The sequence below is a fragment of the Excalfactoria chinensis genome, unplaced genomic scaffold (assembly GCF_039878825.1).
Source record: "Excalfactoria chinensis isolate bCotChi1 unplaced genomic scaffold, bCotChi1.hap2 Scaffold_68, whole genome shotgun sequence".
In the NCBI taxonomy this organism is placed as follows: domain Eukaryota; kingdom Metazoa; phylum Chordata; class Aves; order Galliformes; family Phasianidae; genus Excalfactoria; species Excalfactoria chinensis.
In genome coordinates this window covers 351,237-363,070 of record NW_027315710.1, presented here as the reverse complement: position 1 = coordinate 363,070, position 11,834 = coordinate 351,237, and the positions used below count along the sequence as shown (strand labels likewise).

Below are 11,834 nucleotides of genomic sequence, written 5' to 3'. Positions count from 1 at the left end.
TTGCTGATGATAGGTAGTTGGGAGGATTGGCTGACACGCCTGAATGCTGTGCTGCCATTCAGCGAGACCTGGGCAGGCTGGAGAGCCGGGCAGTAAGAAACCAGATGAGGTTTAACAAAAGCAAGTGTAGAGTCTTGCACCTAGGGAGGAATAATTGCATGCATCAGGACAGGCTGGGGCATGAGATGCTGGAGAGGAGCTCTGCTGAGAGGGACCTGGGTGTCCTGGTTGGCCAAGAGCCAGCAGTGTGCCCTCATGGCCAAAAAGGCCAATGGCATTCTGGGGTGCATTAAAAAGAGTGTGTCCAGCATGTCAAGGGAGGTGATCCTCTACTCTGCCCTGGTGAGACCTTATCTGGAGCACTGTTTCCAGTTCTGGGCTTCCCACTACAAAAAAGACACGGACCTCTTGGAAGCACCCCAGCAGAGGGCCACAAATGTTGGTGAAGGGCGTGGAGCATCTCCCCTATGGAGAAAGGCTAAGTGAGCTGGGTCTGTTTAGCCTTGAAAAAAGAAGGCTGAGAGGGGACCTGATCCAGGTCTATAAATATCTGTGGTGTGGGGAACAAAGTCGTGAGTCCAGACTCTTATCAGTAATGTGTGGAGACAGGAAAAGGGAAATGGCCAGGAACTGGAGCATAGGAAATACTGCACGATTGTGTGCAAGATCTTCATTATGGTAAGGGTGACGGAGCACAGGAACAGGCTGACCAATTGGGTTGTGGAGTCTCCTTCTATGCAGATATTCATGTCCCGCATGGCTGCCTACCTGTGCACGTAGCTGGTGTTCCCCAGGGGTCATTGCTGGGACCTGTCCTCTTCAACATCTTTATTGATGACCTGGATGAGGGCATTGAGTGCACCCTCAGTAAGCTCGCAGATGACACCAAATTGGCTGAGAGTGTGGATCTGTCTGGGGTTAGCAAGGCCCTACAGAGGGCTCTGGACAGGCTGGAGAGCTGGGCTGAAGCCAATGGGATGAGGTTCACCAAGACCAAATGTCACATCCTGCACTTTGGGAGCTGGAATGGACTACCCAGGGGGTTGGTATAGTCACCGACCCTGGAGGTGTTCAAGGAATGAATGGATGTTGTGTTGAGGGACATGGATTAGTGGGAGCTATTGGTGATAGCTGAACAGTTGGACTGGATAATCTTTTAGGTCTTTCCCAACCTTGGTGATTCTATGATTATATGATATCTTGACCTTGTCTGAGTGCCCTTTTTATTTTAGCAAACACTCTCTGGGAGGACTCACCACATGTCGGGAATTAGTCACTGACCACTGGAAATCTGGTGTTTATTCATCAGATTTAAAAGTGCAGTCATGATGCTGTTGTCTATCAGGAGCTGTTGGCCAAGAAGACCCAGGGACATCTCAGGGGAGATGAGTGGGAAGGATAAACATGACATCCTCTGCTGCTCAGCTGGGCTGGGCTCCTGGGACACAGGGAGCACATACAAGTGGGCAGCGCTGCAGATAGACAGCTGTGCCCAGGAGCAGCTCTTGTGCACAGCACAGCCTGCAGGGGACAGAAGGAGAGGAGAGAAAGAGGAGAGAGCTTCCAGGACGTGTGAGGTGAGAGCAGGCTGCGAGCTCACTGCAGGAACATTGCTCACAGATCACGACACAGTAAGTCTCACTGCAGACTATGCAGCTGCTTTTCATAGAGGGTTAACTTAATCCTGGTCATGCCATAGCAGATCTGGCTGTAGGCACTGCATGCTTTTTACTGTGGAATAAGCCTTCTGCTTTAGCTGAGGGCTTCCATGCTGCAGCATAAGAGCACAGCCCTGAGGGCTGCGTGTCCCAGCACGGCTGCAGGCAGTGCAGCCAGGACTGCAGGTGGATGCTCAGAGCAGGGTCCCTGCTGTGACCCAGGGGCTGTGACACTGTGGCTTGTCAGGATCAGCACTCAACTTGAACAAGGAGCCGCCTTGGCAAGCCACGACCCAAGGTAGGAATTTTCTTTTTCTTTTTCTTTTCTTTTTATTTTTTTTATTTTTTTTTTTTTTCTTAGTTAAGAAATGGAAAAGGATTGGAAGGAGAAAACTGAAGGGGGCTGTTTGTTTTGTGAACTGTCACACGTGATGTGTTTTCATCCTCTCCTTTCAGGGAGAGGAACCTTATAAAGGGTGGAAGTAGTTGAAATTATCATTTTTTGTTGATAAGAATAATGCACTAATATTGCAAATAGGCAGATTTCCTGAACAGAAAGTGAAGGGCACAGTGGTTGGGCTTGAGGGCTTTAAGAGCAGTGAGGGTAAAGATATGAGACATGAAACAGATGAAAAAATCCAATAGATGGGATAAGATTAGAAAATGAGAGGAAGGTAAAAGCTCCTTATGCTTCTTCTGCTTATAGGATGTTGAACTTCATGAAATTAAATTCAAGTTGTGGTGCTAAATGAACACTGACATAGAAGAACAAAAGCATTTCACAGTATAGTAGTAGGAGTGTCTCTGAGAATGGTCTGGACTTGTCATTATCTTCTGCACTCTAAGCGGGACTCCAAGACCAAGAACAGCAGATGCCCAACAGCAGCTCCATCAGCGAGTTCCTCCTGCTGCCGTTGGCAGACACGCGGCAGCTGCAGCTCCTGCACTTCTGGCTCTTGCTGGGCATCTACCTGGCTGCTCTCCTGGGCAACGGCCTCATCAGCACAGCCGTAGCCTGCGACCGCCGCCTGCACACCCCCATGTACTTCTTCCTGCTCAACCTGGCCCTCCTCGACCTGGGCTGCATCTCCACCACTCTCCCCAAAGCCATGGCCAACGCCCTCTGGGACACCAGGGCCATCTCCTACACAGGATGTGCTGCACAGCTCTTTTTCTTTCTCTTCTTCATCTCAGCAGAGTTTTCCCTTCTCACCATCATGTCCTATGACCGCTACGTTGCCATCTGCAAGCCCCTGCACTACGGGACCTTGATGGACAGCAGAGCTTGTGCCACCATGGCAGCAGCTGCCTGGGGCGCTGGGCTTCTCAATTCCCTGCTGCACACTGCCAGTACGTTTTCACTGCCTCTCTGCCAAGGCAATGTTGTCAACCAGTTTTTCTGTGAAATTCCCCAAATCCTCAAGCTCTCCTGCTCTGGCTACTACCTCAGGGAACTTGTGGTTATCATTTTTAATGCCAGTTTAGGCTTTGGCTGCTTTGTTTTCATAGTTGTGTCTTATGTGCAGATCTTCATGGCCGTGCTGAGGATGCTCTCTGAGCAGGGACGGCACAAAGCCTTCTCCACATGCCTCCCTCACCTGGCCGTGGTCTCCCTATTTGTCATTACTGCCTTTTTTGCCTACCTGAAGCCCCCCTCCATTTCCTCCCCACTCCTGGATCTGACAGTGGCACTTCTGTATGCAGTGGTTCCTCCAACACTGAACCCTATTATCTACAGCATGAGGAACAGGGAGATCAAGCATGCTCTCATGAAGGTGTTGCTATATCCATTATTCCAGTTACAATAAAGTGCACATCTTTGTCTCAGGTTTCCCAGTGATGGTTCTTTATGCTTTATGCATCTTTGATTGTTTGATTGTGTGTGATATTGCAACCCGCAAAGAAAATGTTATCGAACTTATAAATAAAAAAAAATATTTCACTTCTTCCCTTCCTTCTTTCCATTTTCTCACTCCAAGAGCTCACATCAACATCTAACCAGATTCTTTAAATAGGTTATAAGATTCCTAAAAAGCTTTCAAAATAGACTGTTCCTTAGCTCTTCCCTCTTCCTGCTTTGTCTGGGTGTGGGGGAGATACATCCACAGACAGCATCACAACGTGCTTTTTTCATTCCTACTCTATTTACACTGCCACAGTGCTCTTACTTAGTCCTCTCATTTGTGCTGGCCTGAAGGTTTTGTGTGTCTCACAACAGTCCTGTTGTCTCTACAGCAGCACTCCGGGGCTGCAGTCAGTAGGCGGCAATATGAACGGCTGTGTCAGAGCTGGTCTCCTTGCTGGCACTGCCATAACAAGAGGGCTCCTTCAGAGCAGGACCAGAGAACTGGAGGCCTCTTCCAAAGCTGGTGTAAGGAATAAACCTCAGGGGCTGCTCCCTGAGAAGACTTTGAGATCTTCTGGTTCTCTTCACTAAGTGATAATAATAGTTTCATGAGTAACAGAGAGATCTTAAAGGTCTCAAGGCAATGCTGTGGTTTAGAATTTGTTGTGTTAAAGCTATTTACTAAGATAGACAAAAAAAAAAAAAAACAAAACAAAAAAAAAAAAGCATTTTGATTATATAGATCTATATCTGTATATATACACATACAAACATACAATATATTTTCACATATATATGACATTTGCAGTTGCAAAAAGATATGCATAGATACTAATTCATATGCATATCTGTTTTCAAGTCAGGACCTGCTGCAGGGGTTTTAACAGCCATAGGGTTCACTGTAGGAGATGAAGCAACTGTTGGGCTGTTCCAGGACTTAGAGCAACTGCAGAGCTCATTGCCAGAGCTGGAATCACCACAGGACCTGTCACTGAAGTTGGAGCCGCCACTGGGCTCATCGGAGGGCCTGGAGTGACCACAGGGCTGTACCTCCTGGCATAGTGCATCTTCCTTGGGAAGAATTTGATTCATTTTCTTATCACAATGTTTGGAACAGCCGTGGGGAACTGAATCCCTTTTCAACCCCAGGGTTTTACATCTGGAGATGAGACACCTGCACTGACTGCCTCAGCTGAATGATGGCCCTGCAAATGGGAATTCAGAGGTTCCCTGTCCTTGTCTGCATGTCTTTTTTATTAAGGGTCAGGAGAAGAGCTTTCCAGATGAGGCATTTCCACTTCTGCTAGGCAAACACAATCTGTTAGGACAAACTGATACAGTAAAAGAGTTAATCTCAAAGTCAAAAGTTAGTTACGTGTGCCCATAAACAAGTAGGATGTGTAATTAACATAAAGGAAGAACATCCTGCATACTAAAGGGAGCATTGCCCAAGAAGCTGTCCAGGACCAGGCAACTTCTATCAAACATGACAGGGTAAAAAGGACAGAGCGAGGAAGACTTTGAACCTTCGCGAGAAAGACATCTGACTTCATCCCCACGAACACTGAAGGGAGTCCACCCACTACAAACTATGCATGTGCCAGAGGGAGAGGCAGTATGTAAAAGAGTTACTGGAAACAGTGAATAAGTAGTTGGACTCCAGGAAATTTATTGAATAAGTATGAGCTTGGCTTTGAAATATGTAATGCTTCTGCTTGCTGGTGTGCAAGGCAGATGGAGTGATCCCCCTTTGCACCCGACACCCACTAAATGCATTCCTGTTTTATAACTTCACACTGGGTCATAGAGTTTATTCCTGAGGTCAATTTGGTGGCCCAGATGGGACCAGCTCTATTCAGCAGCAGGACCAGCTGAGAGGGGGGACACATTTGGCGCACCCTGAGATTTCTCTGAAGGACTCCCTTCCTCACCTGATCACTGCAGGGACAGACAAGGACCATCCATAGGCAGACCAGGTACGTGTATGGCAAGGGGAGCCCATAAGTCCTGAGGAGAAATCCTACTCAGGGTTCAGCCATCCATGCTGCCCCTAGGGAGGTGAGCTCATGGCTTAGGTTGCCAACTGGGGTAACAAGACTCTTTGGGGGAATACCTGTTAAAGGGACATGTAAGTCATAGGCATGGAAACAAGAGCATGTGCTCTCCCCCAGTAGGCTGGCAATAGGACGGACCTAGGCTGGGCTCTCCTATGGGTATGGGATATAGTGGATATCCTGTCAAATGGTAACCTGGGTTCTCCTTGCTGTAATGATGAGGCTTGTAGATTGTGTGGCCAGTATTATCATCTGCTGTAAGTGTTTGGAACCGTGAGTCAATCTGTCTCTGGGAAAAATCTTAAAGGTTGCAACTGGTCAACCAGGGTACGAGCGTTATTAAGATTCCAGCTAGAAGACATTGTCAGCATTGTGTACTATGAATAAGCCATGGATTTTGATCTAAGTGTCAGAGTGACTGTGGTGTGAGTGAGACACAGCATAGCTGTGGGACAAGTGCCGAGTCCCGATCTGAGTTTCCTCCCTCCTGCGAGGGAAATGGCCAGAGATGGACGAAGTGAAAGACTCTGTGTTGTCTGTCCACTCGTATGTACTTTCTGCTTGTATGTAAGAAGACGGGAGTTTGTACTCTATAGATTAGGAAGAGGGTCCAGAGGAGCTGCGTACGTTCCACCCGACAATTGAGTGTCAACCCATTTATGTAATCTATGTACTGCTTGTGAGGAACTGTGTGAGGGAGGTGGGTCAATCAGTGCTGCTTCTGTAGCAAAGTGTTTATAACTGAACGATAGGGATTGTTAAGGGAAAGTTATACGGTATTAAGGGTGTTTATGGGAACCGAAGAACTGTATTGTTTGACAAACTTTTTGATGGTAAAAAAAGTGTAATTGTTAATGGTATGTGGAAGTGTAAATGAGGATACAAGTAGTGGAAAAGTGTACAGAGGAGAAAGAGTTTAAGAGAAAGTGGGTTTGTCTGCACTGACATGAGAGCAACCCTCCTCACCGTTCCCCTGCAAGCAGAGCAGAGCAGAGACACTGTCCCCATGTAGCATGTGGTGCTATTCTACTCACCAAATGGATGAGGTCACAACAGAAGAGGCAGATCTTCCTCTCTGCTCCATCTGTGGCATACTCCAGAGTTCACGGCATTGCAAAGCTATGGCACATCTACATTCTTGCACTGATGACACCTTAGTATGCTCGGGGCTCTCATTTCAATGGTATCTAAATTAGCCTAGGGTCATGCCAGTTGACAGTAAGCTGGCATATGTTGTCTCATTGTAAGGAGGAGCAAGAAAGTTGACATGGGCAATTATGGACCTGTCAGTCTCACTCCAGTGCCTGGTAAAATTATGGAGATAATGATGGTGGGAGTTATGGAAAAACAGCTGAAGGACAATTCTGTCATTGGTCACAGCCAACAGAGGTCCCCAAGGGGAAGGTCCTGTTTAACTTCAGGTCCTTTTATGACACCGCTATTCATTTAGCTCACCAAGGGAAGCCAGTGATGTTATCCTGGAGGATTGCAGTACAGCTTTTGAAACTATTTTTCACAGCACCCTTCTGGACAGAGTATTCTGCATACGGCTAGACAGAAACAGAACGTGGTGGCTGAGCATTTGGCCATCAGGTCAGGCCCAAAAGATTATAGTCAAGGGTTTTCATCGGGCTGTTAGATGGTCACTGTCAGGTTTCTCCAGCGCACATTTTTAGGGCCCCTTCTCTTTCGTGTTTTTGTGGATGACTGTAATGGGTTAAGTGAAAATCCACCTGCGCCCATGACAGGGGGACAGCCGGCCCACAGGGCCGCTGGCCCAAAAGGAAAGGGAAAAAGAAAAGAAAACAGTGACAACGATCTAAGGAGGCACACTTATTTACTAAATACTATGTCGGAATACAGGATAACACAATATAATACAATATAATACAAATTAAGGCTAACAAATCAAGTAAAATAGGAGAGAGAGTGAGTCCTGAAAACTGAGAGGTCTACTGTAACTCTAGGCGAAATGGCTGGAATTCTCCCACATACTCCCCCCCTGGCTGGCAGGATTCAAGAGAGCAAGTCCAGCCCCGAAGTGAGATTATATAGTGTCCTTGCCTCGTGACTCATCCTTGACCGTGGTGTTCTCTGGGATATGTAGTCTTCTTCTGTGAGTAGCACACTTGGTAAAATCATCCATACTTTACATGATGTTATGATGTGGAATACTGGTAGCAAAATTACAAAAGTACAAAACCATGACAATGATTTACATGCAGGACTAGAAGATGTTCTGAGCAAGTTTGCTGATGAGACCAGATGAGGAGGTGCTGTTGCTTCCACTTAGGTTGGAGAGGACTTGCAGAGAGATGTGGACAAGTCAGAGAAGTGGGTACCAGTTGGTACTAAGCACTAAGTTCATAAAGTATAACAAGAACAAGTGCCTGATTATGCAACTGGGTAAGGGCAACCCTGGACACACACTCTGACTGCATACAGGGTACTGGATGGTGGTGTGACTGACATGTAACTATCCGGATCTTCCTCCTTGCCCTTTTTGAACACCAGAGTGTCATTGGTACTACAAAGGTAGTTACAACAGTACCTGAGGATTTTGACTATCCGTGGGATGCTCAAGCCAGCATGCTCCCATTGCTATGTGTCATTAATGTGTTCCAGGTTATGTCTCAGATTAAATAATTATTTGAGAATTTCACTGAGAGATCTGCCCCAAGGTGAGACAGCTCTGCATGGCAGGGGGTGTAGGATGGTCTGGGCAGCTTCCAGGAGCGGTGGGCACCCCCAGGGCTTTGGAACTTCATCTCTGAGCAACTGCAGGATCCTGAGAAACTGGTAGAATATGGGGGGAAGGTCTGCTGTGGCCATGGTAATCCATAGAGGCACAAACAACGGCAGCGTGCCAGGGCCTGGCCCACACCTACTGAGCTGTATTCAACACTCTTCAGCATCCTCAAGGGGAAGAGAACTGGATCTGCTGACAGTGCTGCAGCCTCTGAACTCCTGGCACAAACCCTGCAGCAGCTCCAAGGTTTTGCTACACGTCCTGCGGTTGCTCCAAGTTCTGGAAAGTTCTCAATGTTACTCCACCCCTCATAATGAGCTCTGCAGTCACTCCTGCTACAGGTTCTGTAGCTGTTCCAAGTACAGCTATAAGCAAATGAAACAAATTCCTCCCAGAGGAGGTGCGCTGTGCCAGCAGGTACAGCCATGTGGTCGCTCCAACCCTTCGAATCCACCTAGTGGCTGCCCCAGTTTCTGTCACAGGTTCTGTGGTGATTCCCGATATGGCAATGAGATGCGCCCCTGCAACAGCCCAGCGGCTGCTACAGCTCCTACAGTGAACCCTGTGGCTGTTAAAACCCCTGCCACAGGTCCTGGAGTTGCAAACTTATATGCGTACATATTAGTATCTATGCATATATGTTTGCAACAGCATATATTGTCTATATGTGAAAATATACCATATATATAACATGTATGTGTGTGTAAATACAAATATACATGTACTTGTCATAATGATTACGCATTATTTATTCTCTGTCTCACAAATTAGCTTTACTTCAACCCACAAATTCTAAAGCGCAGCACTGTCCTGAGTCCCTTACAGATCTCATTTAGACTCTTGAAACTGTCCCTGTCACTCAGTGAAGAGCACCAGAAGATCTCAAAGTCTTCTCAGGAAGCAGCTCCTGAGGTACATTCCTTACACCAGCTCTGGAAGAGGCCTCCAGTTCTCTGGTCCTGCTCTGAAGAGGCCCTCTTGTTATGGCAGTGCCAGCAAGGAGACCAGCTCTGACACAGTCGTTCATATTGCCGGCTACTGACTGCAGCCCCAGAGTGCTGCTGTAGAGAAAACAGGACGGTTGTGAGACACACAAAACACACAAATTTGTGTCCAGCACAAATGAGAGGATGTGAGAGCACTGTGGCAGTGGAAAGTGAGCAAGAATGAAAGGAGCACGTTGTGCTGCTGTCAGTGGCTGTACCTCTCCCAGACCCAGACAAGGTAAGAAGAGAGAGGAGCTAAGGAAAAGTCCATTTTGAAAGCTTATTAGGAATCCTTCAACTTTTCCAGGGAGTCTGGTTCCAAGTTTTCATGAGCGCTTGGAGTCAGAAAATGGAAATTAGGTAGGAAAGAATTGTAATAAATTTTTATTTATAGGTTCAGTAACATTTTTTTGCAGGTTTTTATATCACACACAATCAAACAATCAAAGATGCATAAAACATAAAGAACCTTCACTGAGAATTGTGGTAGGAAGATATGTAATTTATGGAAGCTGGAACAGTGCATATTGCAACAGCTTCCTGAGACTGTGCATGATCTCCCGGTTCCTCATGCTATAGATAATAGGGTTCAGTGTTGGAGGAACCACTGCATACAGAAGAGCCACTGTCAGATCCAGGAGTGGGGAGGAAATGGAGGGGGGCTTCAGGTGGGCAAAAAAGGCAGTGCTGAGAAATAGAGAGACCACGGCCAGGTGAGGGAGGCACGTGGAGAAGGCTTTGTGCTGTCCCTGCTCAGAGGGCATCCTCAGCACAGCAACGAAGATCTGCACATAGGATACCACTATGAAAACAAAGCACCCAAAGACTAAACTGATACTAAAAATGATAAGCACAACTTCCCTGAGATTTGATTCTGAGCAGGAGAGCTTGAGGATCTGTGGGATTTCACAGAAAAACTGGTTGACAACATTGCCTTGGCAGAGAGGCAGTGAAAACGTACTGGCAGTGTGCAGCAGGGAATAGAGAACCCCAGCGCCCCAGGCAGCTGCTGCCATGGTGGCACAAGCTCTGCTGTCCATCAAGGTCCCGTAGTGCAGGGGCTTGCAGATGGCAACGTAGCGGTCATAGGACATGATGGTGAGAAGGGAACACTCTGCTGAGAGGAAGAAGACAAAGCAAAAGAGCTGTGCAGCACATCCTGCGTAGGAGATGGCCCTGGTGTCCCAGAGGGCGTTGGCCATGGCTTTGGGGAGAGTGGTGGAGATGCAGCCCAGGTCGAGGAGGGCCAGGTTGAGCAGGAAGAAGTACATGGGGGTGTGCAGGCGGCGGTCGCAGGCTACGGCTGTGCTGATGAGGCCGTTGCCCAGGAGGGCAGCCAGGTAGATGCCCAGCAAGAGCCAGAAGTGCAGGAGCTGCAGCTGCCGCGTGTCTGCCAACGGCAGCAGGAGGAACTCGCTGATGGAGCTGCTGTTGGGCATCTGCTGTTGCTGGGCTTGGAGTCCTGCTCACAGTGCAGAAGATAACGACAAGTTCAGATCATTCTCAGATACACTCCTCCTGCTATACTATAATAATTTTCCTTTTCCTTTGGAAAATGTTCACTTTACTCCAGAACTTGAAGTTATTTTCATGAATTTCACCATCCCCTAAAGAGTAGAATATTAGGGAGCTCTTACTTTCTTCTCATTTCCTAATTATATTACAGCCACCTGGATAGTTTCCTCTTTCCTGCAGCTGCTCTTCAAGACCCCAGCCCCAGCATCTTTCCACTTCAAATCATCTCATAGAAATCAGCCTGTTTGCTGGAGAAGTGAACTAATTATGTCTGCAGAAAACAACTATCACTGAAACTGACTGTATCCTTTTAGGAAGGAGAGGCTGAAAGCACAACCTGTGTGACTGTCCACAAAATCACCAATGCATGGGGAGCTCCTAAAACTGGAGAGTCTCAGAGCTGTGTACAAAGTTGACAGCCCCTATTAGATTTCTGCCCTGAATCCTCATCCCTTCCCTCAGAACAGGAAATGGAAAATCCGTGCCTTGGCTCTCCTCTGGCAAAGCACGCTTACAAACATTTTGTTGTGCAGTTGAGCTGTGATCCCTCTGCCCCAGCCAGCAGCTGTGGCAGCAGAAACCCTGCCGGGGATCTCCTTCCCCCCACATGTCTCCCCCTGCACAGCAGGGACCTGCTCTGCAGGACAGCCCTGGGCACCCGCCTGCATCCTCGGCTGCACAGCCTGCAGCTGTGCTGGGACACGCAGCCCTCAGGGCTGTGCTCTGATGCTGCACCACGGAAGCCCTCAGCTGGAGCAGAAGGCTTTTTCCACAGTAAAGAAACATGCAGTGCCTGCAGCCTGATCTGCTACAAAATATCCCAGTACAAAATGTCCCCTCTATGAAAAGCAGCTCATGTCTGCAGTGAGGCTTACCGTGTCGTGATCTGTCAGCAGTGCTCCTGCAATGAGCTCAAAGCCTGCTCACTGTGTACACATCCTGCAATCTCTCTCCCCTTTCTCTCCTCTCCTTCTGTCACCTGCAGGCTGTGCTGTGCACCAGAGCTGCTCCTGGGCACAGTTTTAC

At 47.7% G+C, this 11,834-nt stretch overlaps 2 protein-coding genes across 2 annotated transcripts; one reads left to right on the top strand and one right to left on the bottom strand.

The window, feature by feature from the left end:
• Positions 1-2,530: 2,530 nt before the first annotated feature.
• Positions 2,531-3,466, top strand: LOC140265090 (olfactory receptor 14J1-like). Its single transcript, XM_072360971.1, has one exon. It carries the CDS (start codon positions 2,531-2,533, stop codon positions 3,464-3,466), a length of 936 nt encoding a protein of 311 aa, XP_072217072.1.
• A 6,330-nt stretch (positions 3,467-9,796) lies between these two features.
• LOC140265169 (olfactory receptor 14J1-like) lies at positions 9,797-10,732 on the bottom strand. Its single transcript, XM_072361055.1, has one exon. The coding sequence runs from the start codon at positions 10,730-10,732 to the stop codon at positions 9,797-9,799; it is 936 nt and encodes a 311-aa protein (XP_072217156.1).
• Positions 10,733-11,834: the final 1,102 nt, after the last annotated feature.

Bases quoted from the DNA above. Each gene is read 5' to 3' on its own strand.
- LOC140265090 (XM_072360971.1), top strand. From the start codon at position 2,531: ATGCCCAACAGCAGCTCCATCAGCGAGTTCCTCCTGCTGCCGTTGGCA.
- LOC140265169 (XM_072361055.1), bottom strand. From the start codon at position 10,732: ATGCCCAACAGCAGCTCCATCAGCGAGTTCCTCCTGCTGCCGTTGGCA.